Source organism: Phalacrocorax carbo, chromosome 4, assembly GCF_963921805.1.
Source record: "Phalacrocorax carbo chromosome 4, bPhaCar2.1, whole genome shotgun sequence".
Classification (NCBI taxonomy): Eukaryota; Metazoa; Chordata; class Aves; order Suliformes; family Phalacrocoracidae; genus Phalacrocorax; species Phalacrocorax carbo.
Window position 1 is genome coordinate 70,527,728 of NC_087516.1, and position 26,890 is coordinate 70,554,617.

Genomic DNA, 26,890 nt, shown 5'->3' on the forward strand with positions numbered 1-26,890 from the left:
CAGTGGTTGTGATAGCTTTCTAAATGGATGGATTTTATTTAAAATGTTGGGCTAAATTCTGGCTCCCGTTATAAAGTATTGATCTCAGTGGAGTTACTTACAAGGATAATTGATATCAGATTGGGTTCTTATGTCTCACGTGGAATATGTGCTTTCTGTTGTACAGCTAAGAAGCCAAAAATCTTAGTTTGCATCTTGAAGTAGTAAACTGCTCCTCACAGCCTGAAGTTTATGAACACAGATTCTTTGTCTCTTCCAAAGACAGGATATGAGTAATAATATTTATTCAGAATAAATAAATAGCAGTTGTTTAGAAACAAAGCACTGCTGTTCATCTAGCTTTAAAGAAATTAACGAAGGTGGAGGTTATGTATCTTTGGAAGTTCAATGAGTCCATGGTATATATACCCAAAGTAAAGTGTTATGATGTGGAACTACTTTTTTTTTTACTCATAAGAATTTCTTATATAGGAAAAAACCAGGAACTGCTGTAATATTTTTTATTTCAAGGAAAACTGTAGATTAGAAATGGGGTATGTGTGAGATGTGATTATACATACATTGCTTTTAAAAGGCAGTATGTTTGAAAGCTTTGTGAAACTTTATGAAATGACCATGAAACTAGTAGAACAAAGAAGAAAATGTAGTTGAAAATTCTCCTAATTTAATAGGAAAACAGTAACTTTAGAGAAGCTGCACTAACTCAAACACATGTACATCTCCAAAAAACTAGTTGATAGTTGACCTCAGTGAGAAATTAATGATTTTGGTCAATGACAAATATCTAAGGATATTATTTGTTTTTAGAATTGCATGAAATTTAACAAATTGCGAAGAACCAAACCAAAATTGTGTTACTTTGATATTAAAAGTTAGCGTGAAGCTTGTGTTGTATGGCAGGATTCAGTGTTAACTTCACCAAGGTCAGCACATGCTGTCACTTCTGTTGTGTTCACTGATGCCCTCTTTTGATGTAGAGATGTAGCATGCAATAGCTTTCATAAACGTTGGAAGACTTTTGAATATAAACTATGCAAAAAACTTATTTAAATCTATTTTGTGTTTCAGCCACCTCTGCCTAGGTGTTTAACAGCAGTGGGTTGTGAATTTAAGCCTTTGATAACCTCAGGCTATCAGCATTGCTGTCTTCAGGATAGATAACAGCACTCAAAGCGTCTTCAGGGGATGCACCATGACATCAGCCGTCATTGACACTGGAGGCCCTGGCCTGGAGTTCGACAGCAATGGAATAAAACCCCAAGAGGTTAGAAGAATAAATATAATTTATTTACTAACAAACTTCACACCTTTTGTCTTAGTTTGGAAGAAAAATTCACTGTAAACTTGCTGTGAAAGCAAGTGAAACAGACTAGAGATTGTGTGAGGAGGAAGAGAGCATTCCATTTTTCAAATATCTTTTATTAGAAGATTTTATTATCACAGAGTAGTGGAAGCAGTAAGTTTTGAAGTCTGCAGTACAACTGTAGACTGGGTTTACAGAATTAAATTCTATACTAAGCATCTCTTTAAAGATCTCAGATGTGTCCTGAGGTGTAGAATGAGATGAGCGGAACGATACAAGGACCTTTTTCAAAGTTAGCCAACTTTGGAATGTTTATTTGTCGTTATATTATTTGTATTAATAATACACATATTAACATTTAAATTATTTAATCTAATTTAATTTATTATTAATAACACACGTAGGCTTTGCTCATATTTTGCATTCTTAACAACAAATAATAAATATATTCTACTACCCTGTAGCTCATAGTAAATTAAATCCGGCAGGGTTCCACTTCTGCAACATTCTAACATTAAATGTGCTGTTACAGGCATTTTGATCCTTAAATAAGTAGAGATAGGCATATGGGCTTTGAAGTAGCCAGTTCTTTTGTGATAGCTTACGTATTTAATCCAAAACATGAGCGTTCATAAGCTACAGGTCAGATGTAGGCATGTTGCAGTACACATGCAAAGCCTTGATTGTCTTTTGTGGAGCAGAGGGAGAAGAAATACTTTCCACGGCTGACTGTGTTAATTAGAAAGCTTGCTCTTTTTCATTGTCTTAAAGCTGTCTGATGCTTTAAAATTCAAGTGCTTAAAGCCAGGAAGATATCTCTGAGGTTCAGGAAGGTCCCTTTGGTGGATGATAAGCTGTCTTTTTTTTTTTTTAATATCTTGCTTTAGAATAAAATTCCTTTAAAAATACTTAAAATTATTATCATTATTCCATAAAATATGTAAAAGCATAAGAGGAAAATACTGATGCAGAGTTCAACAGTCCAGTATTTAGAGCATGTTTGGTTTTTTTCATTTATTTCTTTCTGTAGGAAAATGAGGCAGTCTCTGAATTCCCAGCAGTGATTGTGGAGCCAGTTCCTAGTGCCAGACTAGAACAGGGTTATGCTGCTCAGGTCCTGGTTTATGATGACGAGACTTACCTGATGCAAGATGTAGCAGAGGAACAAGAAATTGAGACTGAAACTGTGGAAACAGGTAGATGACTTATAAATTTTTTTTCACGAGATTTTCTTACTTTTAGAAGTCCCTGAGGAGTGTGACTTTGATCCTGACCTGGGTTCACATCTCTTTGATCTAAACTTAAGTTTTATTTAGCTTCAGTGGTGACAGGATTGGGGCTTGGCAGGTAAAAACATCACCTTACGTTCAGGGTGCTGCATTGTAACACCGTGTATCCTCGTAAGTAGGTGCATCTTCATTTATACCTTTGTTACCTCTTTACGCAGGGGGTGAACTAGACAACTAAACTTCAAGTTTTTAAAAATCAGCTGTGCAGGAAGCTGGTTAGGAATTAATTTTGCAATGTATCTGAGCCAAATAACTGCAGGGCAGCTGGCAGTATGGACTGTGAGGCTCTATTCACCCTATCTTCCAACTCTTCCCCCTTCCCGTGAGCTCTGTCCTTGATATCCTGCCTTTTTGGTCCAACAGCGGTTTTATTGCTGGTTGAGTGACAGGAGTACATGGCTGGGGGGAATAGAGTTGGACTGTCTTTTTATGGGCAAAAAGCTTAATGGATTGAAATAAACTCAGTTATATGGTAAAATAACAAGTTACAAATGAAGAAGGGAGTAGAGCTTTGGCGTTAAAGCAGCTGACCTGTTTAGCAATAAGCCTGTCTCTTTCTATATACCTCTCTCCAAAGAACGGGACCAGGAGCTGTGAACTTTCTGAGGGGGACCAAAGCCTATTTAAACTGTCTGAAGAAACAAAAGTTATGCTCCTCTGGGAGCCTAATTACATCTGACTGCCAGGCTGCTGCTGTGCTGCAGTTCCTGTTCCTCCCACTTGCTTTCTTCTGCTACTTCTCATATCTGTTGAACCTTTTTTACCCATTTCAGTATGCTAATTTTGCAAGAAAAAAATAGCAGGGAAACCCACAGCTGTTCTGTGTTTATGTTGGGTTAACTTTCTGCTGGATTAGCATGTTGACATGGCTCAGCCAAGGGCCTGGTTAGTGCTGTGGCTGGGAATACATAGAACAGCACCAAAGGGAGAACAGGTCCTCTTGGGCACTTGCACTGAACTAGTGAGACCACTTGACTTAGAACATGGATAGTGTATGTTCCTCTCCCTGGGCTGCCTAATTTAGAGTTGAATTCATGATGTCAGGCAAGCAAAAAAAGTTGAGAGACTCTTCTCTCAGTTGCTTAACTTTGCAGCCTGGGAAATATATGTGCATTCCCATCAGATTAGGTAGTTTTCAGTTCAGATTTCTACCTAAACAGTGGATGCAGTTGCTCACACATCTCTCTGAATCTGGATGTTAATCTCCTGTAGCACTGCATCAAAAATCAAGTGCATCAACTTCGTAAGACGTGCGTGAACTAATGGTTCAGGTTTTGTGAGAATACTTGACGTTCCAGTTTACTCAAATGCAATTTGAATTAAATATGCTAATTACAAGTTCAACAAATTAATGTAAAGAAAGATATTAAATACATTTTTTTAGGCTTTTACTGTGGTAATAAAACCTTTAATGTTAAGGTAAGTGAGAAGTGAGGGTGTTCTTCCCAAGAAGCTGAATTTTATAAATTAGATTAAACTTGTATTTGAAAACCTTTAGGAGCTTATACTTTGAAGGCTTTTACATTTAGAAGTGTTTTTTTTAAAACACTAAATATGCTGTTTCTTGTAAGATTTTGGTGGATTAATGGCTAACAGAACAGTTATTTTAGGATAATGAGCTGCTGCAAATGAACTATGTATGTTTTTAAGTATCATCTTCTGGCCACAATAAATTGGTGGAAATGACAATTAAAAACCTGTAGCTCTTCTGTAGGAATTTTTTTTTTCTAAGCTACTGTTCAAAGAAAGAGATGTGGCTGCTTCAAAGTGTTGGTAATTGGAAGTACAGTCTTTATAGGGCAGCTGCTATGATCATTTGGTGAGTTTGTGGCTGGAGATTTTAAGGGATGTGTCTTGACTGAGATAGTTTGGTGGTGGTTTTTTGTGTTTCATTGTTTTTTCATTTCACAACAACTTTGACATTAATGTGTCCTTAAATATTTAGTATAATAGCATATTACTAAAACCAGTTCAAATATTTAAAACTTTGTTTTAATAGTTTTGATATAGAAATTAAAGGTCATGTGCACTAAAAAGCCAATTTACAGTAGCATAGAGGAGAAATTAAAATCTATTAAGATTTTAAAAACTATTAATGAATATTATAATTTGTGATTGCAAAGGTCTTTGGGGAGAGAGGTAATCTCCCCTCGTGCACCCGTTCCTGTATGCCAACTTTTCATTATTATTTGTATCATATATGCACTGTTAATCAGTTTTCATGGTGTGATTACACATGACAGCAAGTAAAGGTTTTTGCACAGAACTTGTATCTAGCGTTGATGAAAGAAATGCTTAGTTTAGGCTATTCTGAGGGAGGCACTCTTGCGGGGCATGTATTTTCACTGACACATTTTGGTACAGCCAAGAGTCTTTATGACTTCATTGCTCATACAGAGAGGTAAAATGGGTGGAGAGAAAGTATAAAGGCCCCAAGAAACATTTATTTTGGTAATGTGCCATTATTAGCAATGAGTTGCAAGAGAGTAAATCTGAGTGCTTTTTTTTTTTTTTTTGTAGGGGAAGGGAAGAGATACTGGGCTGTGGGTAGGAAGCGATTCCATGTTGGAGAGGTGGTAAAAGGTACCATAGTAAATGTTAATGAGAAAGCAGGCTAGTGCAGAAACAAGTAAACAAAGTATAATAATGTTTATTCAAAGGGTATTTTAAGATGCTAATTTTATGAAGTACATACCTTTATTATGCTAATGATTCTAATTTAGCTGCAACAATTTGATTTCTGTGTATCTTAGAAGAAAAATCCATTGTTGCTAAATTAGTCTTGATTCTGTGTCATAAATGTCAGAATTAATAGCTCCAAAAACTTTCACATTATTTGATAAATGTATGGTTGTTACACCAAGAATGAGTAGGCTTAATACCTTTTGTGGTTCTAGGCTCTACAGACAGCTTGGTAAATACTAAAAACCCGTCTTGAAGTCTTGGCAGTGTTTGAAATGATACGTATCCACATAACATAACACGTGCCTGGTTGTCTGCATCTCTACTGTTGGCCATGGACCTGATTTATCTTTTTTTCACTTCTTGTTACAGTCCACTGGCAATTCCGATGCCTACTGATTTACGTGCTTTACAATGTTACAACTTACTTGTTCCAAGAGCCTCGAGCTACTTTGTAGTTAATCTAAAGCTGCATAATTTAGTAAAACATATCATTAATCTGGCCTTCAAAGATAGGGATCAGTACCCTTTGTGTGTAGTGCGGTAGCTGATGTGGTAGGATTTACTTCAGACACTAAAGAGATGATTTGTGCTGTCCATTGAGGGGTTCTATTTGTGGTTTGCTGTTCTGGGATTGGATTTGAGACTGTGTGGACTGTAAGGACTGTCAAGGGTCCAAGGGCAGAATCAGGATCTGTAATGCTGTTTTGTGTTAAAAAACTTCTTGCATTTATGAAACTACAAATGCTCTTGGCTTCCATTTCCGAGTAGTTATCTGTCCTTGAAGTAATTAGCCCTTCAATTTTAGGGTTTATTCAGCAAAACCTTTAACAGCAGAAGCTGCTCTTTTTAAAGAAGCAGTCATTCTGAGATTAACAGTTGCTATAGTCCTGTTTGTCTGTCACGACACAGAACCCATAACGTGGATCTGTAGGTGTGTTGATGGGGTAGTCTAATCTTTGGATTTACCATACATGCAGTGCTGAAGGTACCACAGCTGTGACCTGCAGATCTTATACATGGATGATGCCTAGTCTTTTAGTCAAATAAGGCATTAGATGAATATTAAGTAGGGTAATGCTGTTTTAAAAATGCCAAATTATCTGGAACATTGCCATTAAAATTGGTTAGTACTTTCTGAACTCCATTCATACTGATGCTATGCCTGCACTGGTACTACTTTTCTTCTGTGTTACCTCACTTATGATGAATTTGCAAGACCAATGTTGTTTGTTTTTTACAAGTCTTGTTGAACAGTAGGCAGCTATTAAGTGAAATTTGCTGTAAGTACAGTAAAGCTTGATCCCTGTGAGAAATATACCAAAAATCATATTGCCAATATAGACCCTGATTTAACTGATTCAGTGAATCTAACTTCTTACATCAATAGTAATTTTCCCCTTAATTTTTTATTAATCATTGAAGTGGCAAGTAGAGGTTTGGGATTTTTTTCTCACAACTTCAAGATTAAAGAGGGAACAAAACTATTGCTTTTGAGAAGTTGAGATATCGTTCGACTTGTGCACTCTCACCACATTTTTTGGTTTGATGTTCCATCAGAAATCCTCCCTGTGGTGCAAGTTGAAAGTCTGTTTTAATTCTAAAAATGTTATTGCCACAGGGGGGTAGAAGATCTGCGTGAAAAAATGGGGATCTGAAAATGAGCCCCTCCAGGATTATGATCTGATGGAAATATATTGAGGTACAAAGACAACAAAGATGGTATGTTTGTCTATAATCGCTTAAATTTTTTGTTAATCTCAGATAAGTTTTTATCAGTTGTAAAATATCATGTTCAGTATTAGATCTGGTTAGAATCTTACCTTTGATGATGGCATATGCATGTAAGGGATAAGCAAAACAATGTTATCATTCATTCTGTCCAGACATTATTTGATTAAACTGCCTCTTACAAAAAAATGAGTTAACACGAACATCTGCTGTATGTTTTGGTAGTGCTGACATACCCTATTGATTGAACTTCCATTTCCTTGCACTGACAGCTTGATGAGAATTTTAAAAGTGGAGAGCAGTTTGCTTGAGAAGACTCTGCTGACTGCAAATGAGTTTGGACATTCTAACAACTTGATTAAGCTCTCAGCTTGTTGGTGCTGCCTTCAAAGAGTGAAGATGGGGCCCATTACTCAGATAAAAGCAAGTTAAAAGTTTACATGCATTACTTGTTCTACTGCAAGAATGAGATACCTCTAACACATTCATGGGTTAAGAATTTATCCTTTGAATGTGAGCTGATTTTATTTTTGACGCCATGCTGCTGCTACATTGGTGTGAGTTCTCACCCTGCCAAGAAATCCATCGCATTTTTTCCTAGTTAAATATTGATGCAAGTGAAACAAAATTATCTCCCTCCTATTGCACGTGCTATTGTCTGGCTCTTGGAGCAGTTATGCCAAAGGCGTACACATCTCTCCCCAGTAAGATTCTTAATTCAGAAACAAAATTCAATAGCAACTTAAATTTTATGTCATTTTTGCTGGTGTTTCCTTTTCTGAGAAATTAATGGAAAGAGCTGTGCAGCTGCTCTATGGATGATAATATTTTTACGTAGCAGTAACAGCCTGGTTGTGATGTCCAGTTCTTTCTAGACTGTGGGTTTCTGCTCTGCTGTGTTCAGTGCTCTATTCATACTGAAAGAACACTGCAAGACTAAGTATTTTGTAATAAAGCTTAATTTAACTACACACTTCGGGCATAATTTTTATTTGCTGAGGCTGATGTGAGGCTAATTGAACGGCTTGCTAATGTGGGGCATCATGGTTTGGACTTCAGATGTGCAGATGCGCTCTCCTCTAAACTCCCAACTCCAGCTGGAGTTGCTGCTGGGAATGAGAAATTGTAGGATGTTACTGTGAAGATGCAGCCACAGCATTTTACTAATGTAAGCTGAAAATTTTGTGGTTTGTATCTTGAAATGAGAGTGCAATACGGCATGCCAAAACCATCGCGGTATGAGCGCACAAGAGTTCAGTGGTCTTTATTGGTCAAAAATACAGTGACAAACTTTCATAATTTTTAAAGGTGATCTGCATATTAGGATGAGATTGTAGTTGGTGACAAATTCTAGGATCACAGTAAAGCCATATGTGTTTGAGCAGGACATTTAGCCCTTGTTAAAAATTCAATGGGCTTATAGAATAGACTTTTGTTGTTATCAGGGAGGTCTTAAGGAATTGTAAGTGCGAGGTCTTGAACAGAGAAATTGCTCAACAGTGGCCTGGTTCCTGTGCCAACCTATTACTATCCTCAAATACTGTCAGTTTTGTAAAATCATGTAATGTGCTATGCAAATACCTGATTTGTAATTGTCTGCTAAACTGCCCTGAAATGAAAGATTTCATTATAAGGCAGGGAAGTGCATATACAATTTTTTTTGGGGGGGGACAGCCAAATTTTTCTTATTCCACATTCACAAGTAATAATGCTGGAATGTGAACACTTGCTGTTTTGAGTAAGTCCTCCTCTCTTTGTCAAAGGTAGCATCAAGTCCTGAGAATACATTTGCTTTTCTGTGTGGAATCACTAGTTGCCATATGAATAGTGACACCAGGATCCTGGGTCCACTCTGAAGATGCAGATTGTGACAGACTCATGGCTGTGGTATCATATGGTATAGTCAAGAAGACAAGCTTGGCATGGTCACTGACCCCTTTCCTCAGCAGTCCCTGGTTCCCCCAGGGATGCTTTGTGGTTATTTTGCTATTACTTTTGCTGGAATCCACAGTGGAAGGTAATGATTATGCTGATGTGCTGATAAAGGAGACTGCTCCATCTTCTTGCGTGTTTCTGGAATCTAACTGTTAAAAGTGTTTCTTTGTATCGTTACCCTTGCAATGCAGTAATAACTACCAACAGTTTGATAGCTGTTCAGGACAGTGACTACTTCTGTAATTATTAGATGTTAATTTCTTTTCAGGGTCCTAGGCAAAACTAACTTTCTGTAACTATTTAAAATTTGCAGGCAGTTTTGCCACTCAAGGACAGGGCATGCCTGGACTTCTGAAGTTACTCGGAGCTTTTCAGTTCGGTTGGCAATTCATTATTTTTCCTGTTACCATTTGCAATTTCTCATGTAGACTGCAAATACTACCCTCAGAGATTGCTGTCTACCCTTGACTACTTACATAACTGAAGTTAAACAAATCACCTCTGTAAGAATAAGTAACTGCTTAACTGCTTTTTGACAATTGCCTTTTCCCAGAGTAGGTTTATCATGGTAGAATACAGCTGGAATCTGCTGTGGCTAAAAGTAGTTAAATATATGGTTTTTTTCTTTCTGGTTCATCATTTGCTGTCAGTGAAGGAAAAAGGTGCCATTGGAAGGTTGTACTTTTAGTGTTTCAAGTTACAAAGCTTATGAAATAGTTTTCCAAGCGAAACTATGGTCTGTTACCGGAGCATGTTTTCAGTGTATTTGTCAGAATTGTGGGAAGGCAACTTGGCGCAGAGGCTATGGGAGGGGAGGCGGCTGACAGTAACTCCATAACCACTGAATGCTGTGGTAGTTTTTAGGACTGTTCAAGGAAATGCTTAAGATAATTGATGATCCCACTCCCATCCACTTTTGCAAATCTGCTGAAACCTTCCAGGTTTTCACATTTTGAATTTCTGCATCTGCTGTCTTGCATGCAGTTAATCCCATCCAGCTGCTTCTCTCGAGTTGTCTTTCACTTTTTTCAAAAATAATCGGGATGAAGTTTAACAGGTGTATATTGCAGACAAGAAGGGAAGCTTATTTCCTTTAATGTGAACAAAGTTGTCTGTATCCTGTAACAAGAAAGCATGAGTTGATAGGTATTTTACTCCTGTGTTGATACAAGTATGGGGACAAATCACTTGGGTGTTCAGGTTGTCCAAGTTCCTTATCTACCAAAGACTCTGAAGTTCACAGGGATGGAGGTGCTGTCAGCTAAAAGTGCAATTACTTGTTACTGTCTTGAAATTACTTAAGACTTACCCTTGCTACATTCCTGTGTGCCACGAGCGTAGTTTTGAATGGTAGCTTTCCTGCATATTAGAACATGTTGACTTTTTTTTTTCCTGGCAGTTCATAGATGTAGCATGCGATGAGCATGTAGGGTCTACCTGGCTATCTTGACAGCTGAGCTTGTGGTTTAAAAAATTACAATAAAGCTTAGTCTCTGTACTCTCTACCAGAAAAAAAGGCTAATAAATAAATTTGTCTGACAAAGACTGATGCTGTTTGGGATCTGTTTCTATATGGGTTTTTTCCTGCTTTTTTCATGCCAGAGAAACATAAGTTACTCTGCATTTTATGTGGTCCTGTTGCATTACAGTAAATATTTCTTGCCTCATTGGGCCACCCACCACTCTCTGAGTAGACTTAGTGTCCCTCTTTGTTAGCCTTCTCCCTAGAAGGGAGGCCTTAGCTTTCTTTTTTAATTGCCTGTTCACTTTTTCCCCTATTGACTGTCTTTTTTTTTTTTTTCCCTGAAATAGTTAGATTTTATTAGCATGACAAATCAATACTGGAAATCGTATAGTTTAAACAAACAGAACTGCAGACCTTTGGGGAAAACAGCCTTCCTCCTTAAAGACAGTGCTATGCTTTGATACTATACAGGTATAAATAAGTTGGGCACAGGTCAAAACGATCACTTTATAGATTTATTTTAGTTGCTTACATTATAATCTTGAAAGTGCAGAGGCTTGGCCTTTTTTTCCGCTGACTGGAATCCCTTGGGCATCCAATGATACTCTCCCTGTGTATGATCAGAGAGAGGGAAGAATCAGAATAATGTGTGCAGCTGTTAGAGTCCATTTCATGTGAATTGGCAAACACTGTGCAGAGTCTGTGCTCACAGTAGTAAAGAAATGCCGCTTAGAGGCTGATATTGAACCAAGAGCTGGATGTTTTACACTCTTTTTAAATTATTATTCTTCATTTTGGACACATGGGGTTTGTCAAAAATTACACATGTAGATTACTTGAATATACTTATTCAAGGAGTTCTCATAGCTTTGGCAAAACTTCATTCTACCTGTAGGGGGTAGAGAGAACGACTTGGATATGAGTCAAACACTTTGGTTTGTGACTGGGAGTTGCAATCAGTAAACAATGCTCACTGAGTTACAGTATGGCAGCAAACTATGAATGCATCTTTTCCAAAGTATGTAGCTGTGAGCTCCCACTGACACAGGTCTGGATCTTCAAAGGTGTTTAGTGTCTCGGTGCGGCTTTTGATCTGGATCTAAGCTTGACAAACTATTTCTGTCTTTTATTGCTGCAGACCTAACTGCTTCAAGAGAAGTGTGGGTAAAATATGATTTTTTAACAGCAGTAGGTACACAGGGCAAAGTGACGTGAGTACGCAGTTAATTCAGTACTGGGTTCATAAGCTGAATCTACAGTGTGGCTCAACTACATTGCGTGAGGGTTTCCCCTTCGACTTGAGGGTGTTTTAATGAAGGGCGATGAGGCTTTATTGCACATTCAAGCGTGTGCCTACTTAAAGTGCCTTTACTTGCCCTTGGGCTCCTCTCCACTAGAACAACTTCTGCTGCAGAACACAGCAGAGTCCTCTAGTGGAAATCCACTGACAGACGGAATTCTTGTTAGCACGCCCGTTCCACCTCTGTGAATAGCACAAGCTGACAGGAGCACGCTGCTGTTGGCAAAGCTGTGTCTGCATGAGAGCTCTGTGCCGCCACAGCTGGCTGGAGAGTGCTTTTTTTGTGCATGCATCTGGCTGGGAAGAGCTCGGCTGGTGAAACTTTAGCGCGGATCTACATTTAGATGTATCATGGCTTGAGTGTGAGAACAAACGGTCTTGCTTGCAGGTATCACTTGTTATCTGATGAGGCGATGAACAAATTTAATTCCTTACAGCTAGGAATAGATCAGCGAAGTCTACAAAATGCCTGACTTTAATGGCCATATTTACAGACACGTAAGCTGTATTTCTAAAAAGACTTGAGGGGGTAGTAGGAGCATGATCTGTCGAAAGCTGGAGGTGATTCGTGCTGGATATTGTTTTGCTTCCACGTTGTTGCTTGCGGTCCGGCTCTTAGGGCTGCTGGACCTTGAGAGGGGGGAAGCGAGGCTCCTTGCCGGGTCGATGCGGTGCTGCCGTTCACCTGCTCCTAACGGGACCGCGAAGCTCTTGCGCGCGGGGAAGGCTCCGGGCGGCAAGGGGTTTCTTGGTCCTTCTAGTCCTGGCTTAACGGGGCGCGGGTGGGACGGGATGGGGCCGGACCGCGCTCGGAGCTCAGCGCCTGGGGCCGGGCGAGGAGCGGGGGCGGCGGGGCCGTGGTGGCGCCCCGAGGCGCGGAGCGAGCGGCGGGGCCCGGGCCGCTTCCCCCGCCCGCGGGCGGCCCCGCGCTGCGGCGGCGGCGAGCGCCGGCGCGGCACTTCCTGTCTGGGGCCGGCGGCGGAAGGATCGCCTGCGCTGCGCTGCTTCGCAGGAAGCGCTCCCGCTGCTGCCGCCGCGCCGTGGTGGTGCCCGCGCCCGCGCTGCCCGCCCTGCCCACAGGAGCGCGCCCGCGGGAGCGTGCCCGTCGCTCGCCCGCCCCGCCGCGTCGCGCCCCGCCGCGCCGGCCGGTCAATGTGAAGCCGTTCCGGCAGCGTAAACATGGCGACGTCCCTGCATGAGGGGCCCACGAACCAGCTCGATCTTCTTATCCGGGCCGGTAAGCTGCGCCGCGGGGCGGCGGCGGGAGCAGGGAGAGCGCCGGGCGGGGAGTTGGGGGTGCAGGCGCGGCGCACGCCGCGCTCCGGCGACGGCCGGGGAAGCAATGGAGGGCAATCAGGAAGTGATCACCTTGGCAGCGGCCGGTCCGGCGTGCGGGCGGCAGCGGCGGTCCCGGCACCTGCCCCCGGGGCGGGCGGCACCGCCACCACCGCAGGAGCTTCGGCGGGGCGGGCGGGCGAGTTTTGCGGGGTTTGTACAGCCAGGGCGAGAACCCGGAAGTATGTGCGAGGGTGGGGTTGTCCTCCCGCCTCCCCGGCCCGGCCGTCCCCTCCTCCCCTCTTCTACTGTCGCCGTACCGCTGCCTGAGCGGCCAGGCCCAGCGCAGGGCCGCGGCCAGGGCGCCGCGCTCCCCTGCGTGTGCATCGTCGTCCCCCCCCACGGTGCCCTTTTAAACTCTTGCGCTGGCGGCGGCGGCGGGCGGGGGCCGCGGCCCACGTGTGTGGCTCGGGGTGGGGGGGTGGGGGGGGAAGCCGCTTCCCCTCCCCCACGCGCGCGCTGTGTAGCGGAAGCGGCGCGTTCCCCCGGGGCCCCTCGAGCGCGCGGGGGAGTGGCGGCCGCCGCCGCGCGCGCTAATGGGGGCTGCCGCTGTTGGCGGCCGGAGTGGGGGCGGGGCGGGGCGGGGCGCGGCGGCCGCCAATTGGGGCGCGGCGGTCGGTGGAGCGGCGGCTACCCCTGGGCCCGGCGGGGCGCGCGCGGAGTCGGAGGGAAGCGGAGTGTAAACACGGAAGTGGCGGCGGCCGCGCCGCCGGTGCCGGGCTGCACGTGGCTGTCCCTCCCTTCCTCCCCGTTGGGCGGCGGGAAGGGCGCACCGGAGCGGGGCTCCCCGCGCAGCCCCGGCGGCGGGAGGAGGCACGGCGGTGCCATTGCCGCCCGCTCCCCTGGACGATCGGCTGCCGGAGCCGCCCTCCCAGCCCCGGCCGCCACCGCGGGGACAAGGGCGGCCTGCCCGAGCCTTGCCGCCTCGTCGGGGATGCATCCGGAAGCGAGCGCGGTTCGGCCGCCTTGGGTTGTTAAACGACGGGACGCTCCGGTGGTGCCGGGATTTGGCTTTAAGAGAGGCACAGCCCTGGAGAAAGCATGAGTGAGGTTACGCTGCCCAGAAACACAAATATGATGTCAAACCTTTGCTTCTCCACAGAAGTCGTGCCTGCTGTGATTTCATTTTTGTCTTTACAACGTGGAGCTCAAAGTAGTAGCCCCTGGACGTGGCACATGGCAGAACGGTGTAGAGCGTTACAGGCACTGAGTCCTGCGGTCAGTGCCTGGACACGAACTAACCGAGAGCATACCTTAACGTTGGGTTTGGGGTGATGCGGTGGTGCGTTTGTACGAGCGTGAGCGAAAGGTAAATGCTGTCATTTACCAGTGTATCAACACACCCTTTTAAAAAAGGGGGCAAGTTGCCCGATCTTTGTAATGGCTTATTTCATTTAATGTGGAAAAACACCCAGGGCTTGCCAGTAGAACGTGTCTCCAATTTCTGCAGGGCTCCCTGCTGCAGGAGCCTGCAGTTAGTTGTTCCTTACTTTTGATTGTTGATGAATAGAGAATGTTTAAGTAGCTGATTATTGTGTCAACAGCTTCTTAAGTCACTGTAACTACATTGCTTGTGAGCCAACCCTTGGATAAATAACAAATGACCTTTGTATTGCTCTTTCTGATGTCCTTAGCCTAGCCAACTTAATTATTTTCTTTTTTTATATATTTACATTGCAGCGAGGGATTCAGATACCTGTGTACGTCTAGTGTTCCCATCATCACACTATCAGGATACCATATCTGTTTACTTATTTATGTATATAGATGGTATCACGCGGATTTAAGAGAGGAATCCTTTATCCTAAGGGATTATACTAACCATGCCTTTTCTTTTCCTGCAGCTGCCAGCCTCAATGCTGACAAAACTTTAGTGCATTTGATAACTGTGGGAAGAAAGCTGGACCAAAACTGTTACTGCTTAAGGCTGGCTTAATTGCTGGTTGTAAGAGCAACTTCTAAATGGCTTTTCAGAGATATTTTTTGGTTTTGTAGCTAATATTTCTCTCAATATTGGGCTGATAACATATGGCTCACTGGGAAACAAGTGTTTTGAGGTGATTGCTCGTCTTCATTATTGATTGCCGGTATGCAGTGGGTTATGCGTCATCCTTAAACTGCGTGCACCTGAAAGTCTTTTGAACAAACAGAGCTAGGCTTAAGGAAATTCTAAAAAAACCCAACGAACTGTTCTTCCGTTTCTGAACAACTGCCTACCATAAAACAAGCAGTAAACTGAAAGTGACTTTTCCAGTCAAGTGTTGCGTACAGAAAGATTTCTGGGTATTACCTGTACGGGCAATTCAACTGGTTTTAATTAAAATGTGGCTTAATCGCTGTTACTACCTTCCACTGCTGTTTACTGCGGTCTTTTAAATGCTGGGATAAAACAAGCATGTGAATGCCAGTAAGCTTTAATGAGGTCTCTTAGTGTATGTGTGGTCACTCTTGACTGAATTCCATGCTTGTAATTGTGAGTTCTTCATTAAAGTATCGCTCTGGTTGCCTGATGGTATTAAAGGATAAGCTATTGTAAATCAGGTGCTACACTGAAGTGTTGACCTTGTAAATGCAGACGTTGATAACTCTTCAGGTAAAGAGGGGGGAGCTGTATTGCGGTTTCAAGAAGTGCCATTTTGAAAATGTCAGCCCATTTTTTTTTCCCCTCTCATCACTTGCTTTAATTTATTTTGTTACTCTTGTTTTATATTAAAACTGGGGGCATTGTTAGAAAATAGATATGATGCCAGTATTCTCTTCTGTAAAGCTAAAGTACAGCCCTGTCAGCCTTAGTTACCAAGTTTGGTATTTTGTAACAACTGTTGAGAGCCTTGAATAATCTACTGTGCGCGCTATTTGTTTAGAAAGTGGAGCTAGAAGACATCAGGTCAACAGTGAAGGGTGACATCAACTAGCCTAGTTAACTGTTTCTATTTTTAAAATTGAAATTATTTTCTGAGGATATTTTTTTTCCCTGAAAACAGACCAGAAGCTTTTTTTAATGAAGTATTTTAAAATGAAGTGCCAAGGAATCAGATTTCTTCATAAAAGCAGTAGGATGAGATTTGTTTTTAAAGAAGGAAAGATATGTGCTGGTGTTAGCCCTGATGTGTTGTAGATTGGTAAATGCCAGTTCTCTTGTCCCTCAGCTACCAAAGCCTGGAAAATTTACTTCCATCCGTGTAAACCACTTCGCTTCATTTGGGCAAGTGATATACTACCTGTAATGAGTATATAAGGTAACGGAGCTACCTCTTGAGTTGCTTACTCAAGCAGTACAGTCTATTTTAGCTTTGGGAGCCTTGTATATGTGCACAGTGCTGCATATTTAATAGTATAAATATAACAGAAAATTTGTGAATCAGGCATTTTTAAAGAAACGGGTCACACATGTTCTTTGGTTAGAAATTTTTCTGCCCGCTCTGATACCATGCTTGCGCATCGCAAACTTGGATGTACTGAGAGACGGTTAGGGTTGCTGTGACGATGTATGCTCATATGGCACAAGCTGTACAAGCCTGAAAGGTACCGCACAGTAAATAATAGCCAGTGATTTTCTGTGGTGGTGGCTTTTGACTGAAGTTGGCTTTTTTATTGCGGAATGCTACTCCTTTGGAGTAGGCTGTGGTCTTTATTGTGAGAAGAGCTACCAAATGTTGCGATACAAATGTAGTTTAGTTGGTGACACTTGATCTAGTCATCTGCAAGAACAGCTGCCTGGCTTTCCCTTGTCCCGTCCCCTCTCTGAGAGAACCTGTTCCCCCACTTCATGTCTGGGGATATCTCTTCTAGCTGTATTTTTCATCAGCATCATGTTTCCTGACCAAGTGCTCTGACTTGCTGTCTTCTATTAGATGTTTTCTAGTGTGGCAAAAGGACGTTTTATGTAAAATTTGTGTCGAGATACAAATTTGCACTTTTCCCTTTCAAGTGTGTTGATGCAGTAAGGTTGCCTGAGCACAACCAAAAACTCCTAATGCTCGCTGAGTAGACAAACGCTAAACCACGGACTGTCTAAAGGAGAATGTAGCTAGCTGAGAAGACTTCAAACTTGGTAATAGCAGTCATTTTAGTAAGTATTTTAATAGATGTCTTTTTGGCGATGTTAAGTTAGTTTGTTAACTGCCATGATAGACAGACAGCATGTGTGTTGTTGCAGCCAAAGCCAGAAGTGTTACTATTTTTTGCTTGATGTTTTTCAGGCGGCAATTTTAGTGGAGTTCTAAGTAACACATGGTGGAAAAACATTTCTGAAGTGTGTGTTTTCAAACGTCGGAGGCTTTTGAGTAGTAGGCAGTGCTATTTTCATTGGAAATGGAAGGGTTGCTTAAGGGCAGAGGTTGGGTGGCTCCTCTGCTCTGCTGTTAAGGTGTTGCAGCCTCAGTCCCTAGTGCAGGGGCGGGGGGGTTGCGTCTCCTTTCTCTGCACTCTGGCCCCTCAGCAGAATGCCGTAATAATGGAAAAGTACAAAGGTGGTTTTCAGCTATCTTTTTTGCCTCGTTCCTGCTCTCTGCTAAGTACCTCTTACTTGTAGTGCAGCATGTAAACTGTTCCCTATAGGAAGGACTTTGGATATAAAAAGTAGGAAAATGTTGTATGCTTTTAAGCATTTAGGAGTAATTACTTTAATAAGCTAATTCAGTACTCTCTTGCAATTGAAATTTGGCAACTGTTTGAATTTCTGTGTAGAAGTCCTTTATATACTGAACCTGATATACCTGCACAGGAGTAAGCTAACTAGTTGTCCCAAAAATGGTAGCCAGCAGAAACAGAAATTAAAATTGTACATCACTTTGCTGCAGGGGAGGCAGAGGGGTTGGTGGAAAAGCTTTGCTGACCTGCTTTAGATCTTTTTTTCATGCTTTATAATAATAATAATAATAATATCTTAAATGCTGATTTGGACTTTCTGATTTCGGTATTGGTGTAGAATGGATACATTTATAGTGACTAGCTGAATATTGTTCCTGTATTCCGATGATCAGTGGAAAGTCTTACCCAGTAGTAGAGGGGAAACTTAGTCATCAATTTCTGTGCAACTGAAGCTTATCTTGAGAAAGACGACTATTTGGGTAGAGGGTTTCCTGCAGGGCCACTCAGCTTCAGTGCATGTGTTCAGCCTTCAACTCGGGACACCCCCAAATTGCTGCTTGGGAAAGGAACAGCAGCTTGCCTGGGTGTGGGGAGCAGCCAGGACCTGCAGCGGGAAAAGGGCTCAGGGTGCAAAGCTCTTGCTGATTGCCACTGATAATCCAAGGGACAGAGGATGAAATAGAGACCCTTTCCTCTAGTGTGAGTTTCTGTGCTCTTAGGTAGGCTTTTATTGTTCACAGCCTGGGGTGAAGCGGTGGTGGAATGTCAGCTTTATCAGGCATCTGCTATTCCAAAAGATTAAGCCCCTTAAATAGCTTCCCAGGAAAGGGCTGTGGTGGGAATCCCAGCATCTAGCCTTCCAGCAGGTGGGCTGCCGGGCTGGTTCAGCAAGACCTTTCAGTGGCCCAGAATTTTGCATTTGTGCATCTTCCAGATTTTGTTCACTTTCAGCTTCTGGTATATATGTTTAGTCTGCTGGTTAGTAGGATTTTCAGGTTTTTAATTCTTATGCTTAAATAAACTGCAACATGCTGGAAGGTTTTTTCCCTACATGTGTATCCATGTGGATCTGTTTGTGTCTGCTGTTTTGTTAAGTCAGAAGCAATGCTAGCAATATTTTCCCTGCTTTTCACTAAAGAAGCCTCAGGCTGTTTCTTAGATGTTTTCAGTAACAGGATAGATGCCCTGGAGTTCTTGTAGAGAATTATTACTGAATCCTCTTTAGTTCTCTGACGCTGGGGATAGGTGACCCTGCTTACGCTAAAGATAGATTTCCTGGGCTGCCGGCTGCCTCGCTGGAGTGGTTTGGCTTTGAGCAGATGGCCATAAATGGAAAGAGCAACTGGGGAGAGCTGGTGTACTGGCTGGAGAGTACACTGGAGAGTGTGGATGATGTGCAACAGGTGTTTCCGCAGTCGCTGCTTTTAAAAACATTTGCAAGGGTGAGGAGTGTAGAGTTGGCTGTGAATAGGATTGTAGTTTTAATTGATAAGTTGGGGTGTTTTTTTTTTAGTGTTGCTGTGGTCTGTGCTGTATCAAACTTAAATGTGCTCTCTTGAGGTTAACTTAAATTACTTTTGATTAATTACTTAGTTATCTCTGTTTCAAATCCTGAAACTTTATGAAAACTTTAGCTTCTTCTCTTATTGTTTAAAAAAAAACCCAAAACAAAACCTGCATACTTGTTTGTTATGCTGTGTGTTTTGTTTTTTTTTTTTAAACAACCAAGCTTGCTAAACCCACCTCACAGATATTTTTAGTGGAAGAAAATGAAACTGGATGTATCTGTTTTGCAAACTAATCTTATGTTTATATATATATATTTATCCAGATAGACTGAATGTATGAAGAGAGGTGACCTTTAGATTTTAATGGAATAATAGTTCGAGATGGTACTACTTTCCTGCTCTGCTGTGTTAGTTTGTAACCATCCTCATTACAATTTCATTTGTTCTGGTTAACTTGAAGGCAGAAGACAAATCCCAGAAGTCTGTTCCTGTAAGGTCTTGAACACCTCATAGAAATGAGTAGCTTGGTTGTGAACCAGAAATATAATCTAAGAAGTGACAGTGTAGGTTCTGCTTGTGTTGTGCCTTCCCTAAACATTTCTGTTGAGAGGAACGTATAAGACACCTGACAATTTTGGGATTTTCATGTTTAAGATTGAGTAGTGCAGTTGTACAGCGATACACGTGGACTTTTATATGTAATCAACTGTTCTCATTAATTTTTTTTATCCTTCTGCAGTGGAAGCATCGGTTCATGGAAGTAATGTACACTGCACGGATAAGACAATTGAAGCTGCGGAGGCCTTGCTTCATATGGAGTCTCCTACTTGCTTGAGAGATGCCAGGAGTCCTGGTATGTCTGCCACAGTTTCTGCTCCGTGAGCCATTTCTGTTCTTCCACTAATTAGTGAAACAAGCAAATTGGGAAACCTGTTTCTGTGGAGAACTTTATGCTGTTTAAAATATTTGTTTGCTTATTTAAAAACTGCTGATTTGTTTGAGGTTTTACATTATTTCTTCACCCTCTAACAAGCATACTTATAAATTAAACATTTATCTGAGAGAGGTTGTTGGGTAGAGATCCTTGGGTAGTGACACATTTAAAATAAGCTTTTCTGTCTGAACATCAGAAATACTTTTTCACTGTGCGGGTGAGCGACCCCACACTCGGCTGTGTGAGTGGGCACAGGTTGCCCAGAGAGGCTGTGGGCTCTCTATCCTGGAGATATTCAGCAACTGTCTGGACATGATCCTGTACAACTGGTTCTAGGTGGCCCTGCCTGAGCCCTGGGTTGGGACCAGATGCCTTCCAGAGGTCCCCTCCAGCATCAGCTATTCTGTGGTTCTGCGAATTTGACATTCTAAAATGCTAAAATAAAGAGTTATTTTAAAGGAAAAGTATTTTTATCTATTTTTCTATTTTAGAAAGAATATCTGAATACACTGTGTTGCAAAGTGCTATCAGTTTAAAAACCCCAAACTTCATGTTGATGATTACTTTAACCTGATGTCCCTTCTTAAGTTACTTAATATATGTTGGATGAAATAATAGTCAAACTGAAACCCAAAAGCTACAAAACAGGAAATGGAGACTGGAATAAGGACCAAAGATTAAGCTCTAATGTGTTTCATTTAAAGTTGAGTTTAGGTCTAAAGAATATTGGTGTGATACTTGCCTTATGCCTAAGAATACTGGCAAGTGTGCATGTTTTGGGGAATGGGGTTGATTTTTCTAGGTGACAGGTTGTTGGAGCAGAATCTTGCTATACTATTGCATTTGCTTTGTTTAAAATAATGTCCGGTAAGATACATTAGAATAATCAGGTAGAAATCTCATCAGAAAACCTTTTCTCTTCCTTTTTTTTTTTTTTTTTTTCTTTCCTCATAGTGGAAGTGTTTGTCCCTCCTTGTGTGTCAACCCCAGAATTTATCCATGCGGCCATGAGACCTGACGTGATCACAGAAACTGTGGTGGAGGTATCAACGGAGGAATCTGAACCAATGGATGCATCTCCTGTTCCAACTTCCCCTGATATTCATGAACCAATGAAAAAGAAAAAAGGTATATATGGCTCTTCCTAGGAGCAATCTTAGAATTATTTCTGATGTTCACTGCTGCAGATGGTACAGTTGATACTGGTGGAAGTAGGTTAGATAATCTGATTTCTCTGCTCATATAATCAGACTGATTAGAGTCTGAAATGGAAGTTCTTAGAAAATGAGTCTGCAAAAAGAAAAAAAGTAGCAAGAGAATGGGCTTTGCCAAGCCATAATGGAAAATTATGTCTTTGTTGTGGTGGTTTTTAAGCACAGTTTATGAAGTGGAGGAAGGGTAGAGAAGGATTTGAGGAGGACTTGTGTGGGTAACCATTGGTGTCTGAAATATGGATAAACTTGGAGAGTGGGTAGACTAGCGGTTCTTTTCCAATGAAACAGCAGGGTAAATACTAACTTACAAAACCATAAATCAGCTCACAAAATCAGTACAAGATCTTCCTTGTGAGTGAAGTATCGTGTTTGTCTGGTTGGCATGTCTTGGAGGAGAAACTATTCAGAACATTCAGCTATCAAATGAGATGTTGGCACCTGGTGAGGTTTCTCTGTGTTCTAGCAGCTTTCTTACAGGCATCAATACAATTCACATAACTATAGGAATATTGTTTTATTATAACTTCCAGAGATGCTAAGATGGAATATTTACTTGTAGTTTAGGGGGAAAAAAAATGCAATGTAATGTTAAAGGGATATAAATCTAAGATCTATGAGTTTTAGATTTAATAAAAACACACATAACATAACTAACTCTACTGTAAGTTACATAAGCAAGAAAATTATGATTAAAGCTCTTCCATAGCTGTAGTCGTACACTGGATTTTAACTATTTCTTTATATTCCACGGTCTGTTTGAGCAGTCATTACTGGTTAGATTGTGTTACAGGGCTGTGCTCAGGAAGTTCTGAAATTCTATGGAAGTTATTTTGTAAATATTTTTTTCCTATTACAGAGTCCAAATCCCTGCTCTTAAGCATGTAAGGTCATTCAGCCATAGTTACAGAGCCATAACTTTTGATCTTCATAATTAATGCCTTTTGAAATTCAGAGTTTAATGAAGAACATTACTCATCAGCTAAAGTTAATGCTCTTGTGCCTGGAGGTAGGAGAGTTAATCATTGCTGCTTGCCTTTAACTGAAGGCAGGAGTGTGGACCGTTGTCAGCCTGCTGCCATGGGGTATGATCCTCTTCCCTGCTTGGGCCTGTTTACCTTGAGTAAAAAGGTTGCTGAAGTGTGAAAAGATGAAGAAGCTGCAGGCCTTGCTGGGAGAGGATTTCCCTGGCACCAGAATGTAAGCTGCTCTAAGCCTGCCACCTGCTGAGGAGTCCCCTCCTAAGCCTCCGGGCAGCCCCGAGTGTGGGCAGCCCCGAGTGTGGGCAGCCCCGAGTGTGGGCAGCCCCGAGTGTGGGCAGCCCCGAGTGTGGGCAGCCCCGAGTGTGGGCAGCCCCGAGTGTGGGCAGCCCCGAGTGTGGGCAGCCCCGAGTGTGGGCAGCCCCGAGTGTGGGCAGCCCCGAGTGTGGGCAGCCCCGAGTGGCGCAGGTAGGCTTCTGGCACTGCCCAGAGCTGTCCTGCATTGCTGAGACTGCCGGGGCTGTTTGTAGCCATCTTTGTGCTCTGCCGCATGTGAATCCTGTGCGGCACCATTTGTGTGCTGAGTGGAAGCTTTTTATCTATAGCTTTCAACGGACAGGTGCAAGGTGGAAATGAATGTTTATGAGTTTGGTAGTAAAATTTCTTAGGAAAACTGATGCTTTCCTCAACACCCGTACTAGAATACCAAAAACAAAGCAGAAGAAACAACACATTTCAGAGTAAAACAGATGCTGGACTAAAAGAGTGCAAATAAATTGAAGTTGTACTTTATACATTTGGTGCTTACCTTACCTGTCATTAACTTGTCTGAAATGGAGTTAAATTGGTTTATGAAATAAGCAACCAAATGAAAATTACACTGGATGTGCAGTAATCTAAGAGTTTAAGTTAATCCATACCTGTAGGAAGGAAATTGTAGGGGAAAAAAATAGATGAACTGCTTCTTTCAGCAAAGACAAACTATAAAATGCTTGTCTTCTGCATATGATTAATACCTTTTTCTCCCTTTTTTTTATGTGCAGCTGGCCGTAAACCGAAGACCCAACAATCGGCTATATCTGATGGGTCTCCAGATCTAGGTATAAAGAAGAAACCTAGAGAAGGCAAAGGTATGTTTTTCCATTTATCGAGTCTTTAAGATTATGCAGTAGATATGTAGTATATCTGTCACAGGAAATACACAGATCTTTAAGTTTGGTGGACAAGTTTGTACTGACTTCATTAGAGTTTTAATTTAATTCAATGCCTTCAAATTTGTACAAGATCTAGCAGAAGGATGTGTGGAACTGCTTTAGAAGTGCCCTGTGATACACTCTGCAGATAATAGGCTTTCTCATTTTTTATTTGCTTTGCTTTCTGTTTATTGACTCATGCTGTCTTTTGTGTTGTGTGTTATCTTACTGCTAGACACATAATTTGTTAAGCTGCTGCTGACAGGTTTGTTCTCAAGTAGGAGCAGCTTACGAGTGTTTGTAATGGTGATGGTTGAAAATATGGTTTCTTAGTTGATTCACAAACTTCAGTGTGAGTATATTGCTTGACTAACAGATTCAGTTTGGCATAAGGGGAAGAACAGATGATGTGTTTCTTTACTGGTTGACTGAGGGATTTTGTGCAGAAGAGTCATACTTCCCTAATGTTTCTCCTGATAAATAGTAGGTCCTTTCTTGGGCTCCAAGCCCCTGCTATTCACACAGCAGGGAGACAGACTAGGGCATTTGCTCACAGGTTACCTTTGAGTCAGTGTACAGCGTGTCAGCTCTTCCCCTGGTTGTAGGTGAAAAATGTGGATCTCTTCCCCACTTACTGCACTGAAAGCTGTTTGGAGATGTTACTATGGCTAGGAGAAACAAAGTTCAGTGACTTTCAGTGGCAGCATGCTAGCTGAAAGAGAGTGCAGTGGTCAGCGCCACTGTTATTTTGGGATTTGTTTGAAAGCAAGATTTCTTACCTGGATGCAGCTCTTGAGTTGTCACATTTGTCAGTAGGGAAAGGAAGAATGGGACTGATGTCGTGCAGATGTTAGCTCATGAAAACCAGCACAAACAGTAATTGAACTTCCCTGCAGTGGCCACTGTTTCTGTCTTTGGATTAGGGTGTAGCAGTGGACCTCAATGAAGATTGAAGATCACAAGATTTTGCATTTGCTGTACTTAAAAGTACATCTTGTTTAATGTTTTTTTGTTGTTTGAGTATTCTTAAAGCCTTCTTAGCTTTCTTTCCAACTCTGACTTCACTATTACAGCTTTCCATTATCTGAATAGTACTCGTAAAATGTCCGAGCTCCTAGGTTGCTGCACAGATAACTTTTGAGAAAGGAGGCCTGTATTTCTGTCCCTTCTAGTTTTCGTCTGTACTGGTGATTTCACTTCATAGCTGTTTGTTTTATGAAGTGGGAGATGGTACTGCTTTGGTTGCTGTTGTTTGGTTTTGTTTTAAATTTCTGTGGACCCTCATAATGCAATCAATACTTATGTCTCTCGTTCTCACAAGGTATCTCATTCCATATTTGACACTACAATTGGTGTAAAATAATTTTTTTTTCTTAATGTGGGCTAACTTGATGTCCTGCAAAATATTTTGTTACTGGATTTATTTTTTGTTATTTACTTTAAAAAATTACTTGCAAATATAGGCTATTTTACATGCAGCGTGTTTTTGGAAAACCAGGAATTATTCCTAGGACTCAGTACTGTCAGCAGAGTTAAGTCACAGTGGAGGAGGACAGATGGTTGTGCACTTTTGGAAAGGGGATTGCTTGTTGTCCACGTAGGTCCTCTTTCCATTGTACGTTCCTCATACCTTCTGGTGCAAAGTGAAGCAGCTGTAAATTTGATGTAATTGTGCTCTTTAGTTTAGTATACAGGAAGAATTGGAGACAATATTTTTTCCTAAAGTGAGATAGTAGTTGTTTGGGGTTTTTTTGTCCTCACATAGAGGATTGGCAGTTTGGGCATGGTTTCTCTTTCCATATTTTGGTTTTCATTTGCATAAATACTCTTTTTAAAGTGTAGGCAGTTGGAGGGAGCAAAACTGGCTTTGAGCCTCTCAATAGATGCTGGTACCAATATGACAGTTCATTGATACACACAATGCCTTGTATCATTCACATATTTTCTGGCCATTAAACCTTCTATTTGAGAGGACAGCTAACTTAAGAAACTGGCAGCTGTAATAGTCTGCTAGCCACAAAAATTTCTTTCATTGTGCAAAATCTACTCTACTGAAGGTAAGATAGGTAATAATAATGTTTAGCTCCGTGGCTGCTTGCAGTACTGGTTAGTGTGAGACCTCTCAGGAGTGGAGATGAGAGCTGTATGCTATTAAATACGGGTTCTGTCTTCCTACCAAGGTGGAGAATATGTTTGTCTACCAGTCTGGACTCAGGGATGCTTAAGAGTGGCACATATGTAAACCTGTTCATATAGTAAGTTTTACAGCCATGTCTCTGTCTTCCTCAGGAGTCTGCAAGCATGGATTCATAGTATTAGGAAGGTCTGGTTCTAAGGAGAAAGAGTTTAAAATGGTTCAAAATTGTATTAAACATTTCTAAAATAAGCTTTTTGTGTTAAATGCGTAGGACCTATAGCTGACACAAACAGCCCACCCGAAATATCTCTGGGTCTTACTGGCAATAGTAGGTGGCTTACGAATAGTATAGATATTGCATAGACCTCCTGTGGAAAAAAAAAAAAAAAGTTGTTCTTTAGGCTGATATAGAGTATGAGGGAATGAAGAAAACTTCTGAGTCAGCAGCACTGTTCCTGCAGAAAAATCGGGTACTTTTAGGACTGATTTCTCTTGAAGTTCCTGTTTACTTGCTAATATTGAAGCCAAATTACATTTTTGCAAAGAATCTGTTGCAGACCTACAGCATTTGGCGGTGGACCCAGAAATTCTATTTCTGAGGAGGTAAAGAAAAAAAATAAAAAAGGATTAGTTCCCTAAAATCTAAGATGATTTCATGATTCTTGAGTTCTCCTGTTGACTCTTTCCTCATATAGGTCCTATCTGAATGTGTCTGAAATCCAGTGGATGCTGCATTTTGGTAGCTCTTGATTCAGTACCTGCTGTTTATTGGAGCATGTGGTAAAATACATCTATTCTCTAAGAGCTGGTCTTCCAGAAGATGGAAACTGTTTTCTTTTACCCTTTGAGGTTTTTCAAAGATAACTAACTTCTTGGAGTCTGCAACAGTGGTCTTTAATGTGCCTTAATGTATCTTAATTGCCTTCAGCATGGCAAAACAAGCGCTATGCTGGGCTGCTAAATCTCAGGACTTCATGACCTTTTTTCACTAAATAAATATTGTAATATATTTTTATTTGGCCCATGTCACCCCCGGAAGTGTGATCAAGTGAAGAATTAGGATTAACATTCTGAGGTGATTATTCTTACATCTCTGTCTTAGTTCTCCATTCTGAGAACTTGAGGAGCTGTACAAATTGGAATGGGAGCTGGTTTTTTTCCTTCTGCTTATCTTCCCCTTTTCTCGGATGCAAAGGGTGTGGTCAGAGTGCAGACAAGCCTCATGTTATGTTTTATGCCATCCTGATAGTCACTGTCATGAACCCTATCTTGGGGCTCCTCCAGTGGAAATGGT

At 41.7% G+C, this 26,890-nt stretch overlaps 1 protein-coding gene and 1 long non-coding RNA gene across 9 annotated transcripts in view; one reads left to right on the forward strand and one right to left on the reverse strand.

Annotated features, from left to right (window-relative positions):
* The window catches only part of ELF2 (E74 like ETS transcription factor 2), a 37,363-nt gene that overhangs the window by 6,639 nt on the left and 3,834 nt on the right, over positions 1-26,890 (forward strand). For 2 of the 7 annotated variants that reach the window (XM_064450439.1, XM_064450438.1), the window contains 6 exons: positions 1,069-1,264; positions 2,334-2,499; positions 5,113-5,175; positions 19,881-19,994; positions 21,030-21,203; positions 23,310-23,396. In XM_064450439.1, coding sequence (XP_064306509.1) covers positions 1,193-1,264; positions 2,334-2,499; positions 5,113-5,175; positions 19,881-19,994; positions 21,030-21,203; positions 23,310-23,396 — 676 coding nt within the window. In that variant the 5' untranslated portion in view covers positions 1,069-1,192. Of the gene's footprint in view, positions 1-1,068; positions 1,265-2,333; positions 2,500-5,112; positions 5,176-12,739; positions 12,943-13,698; positions 14,350-19,880; positions 19,995-21,029; positions 21,204-23,309; positions 23,397-26,890 lie in introns of those variants that run through there. The other 5 variants (XM_064450440.1, XM_064450442.1, XM_064450441.1 and 2 more) reach the window with 5 other exon arrangements.
* Positions 8,245-12,677, reverse strand: LOC135313166 (uncharacterized). 2 transcript variants are annotated; one of them, XR_010372784.1, is made up of 2 exons: positions 10,938-12,677; positions 8,245-10,097 (listed from the first exon to the last, which is right to left on the reverse strand). It is a non-coding gene; the product is annotated as an uncharacterized LOC135313166 (long non-coding RNA). The 2 variants fall into 2 exon arrangements; XR_010372783.1 differs by having other exon boundaries at positions 8,245-10,398.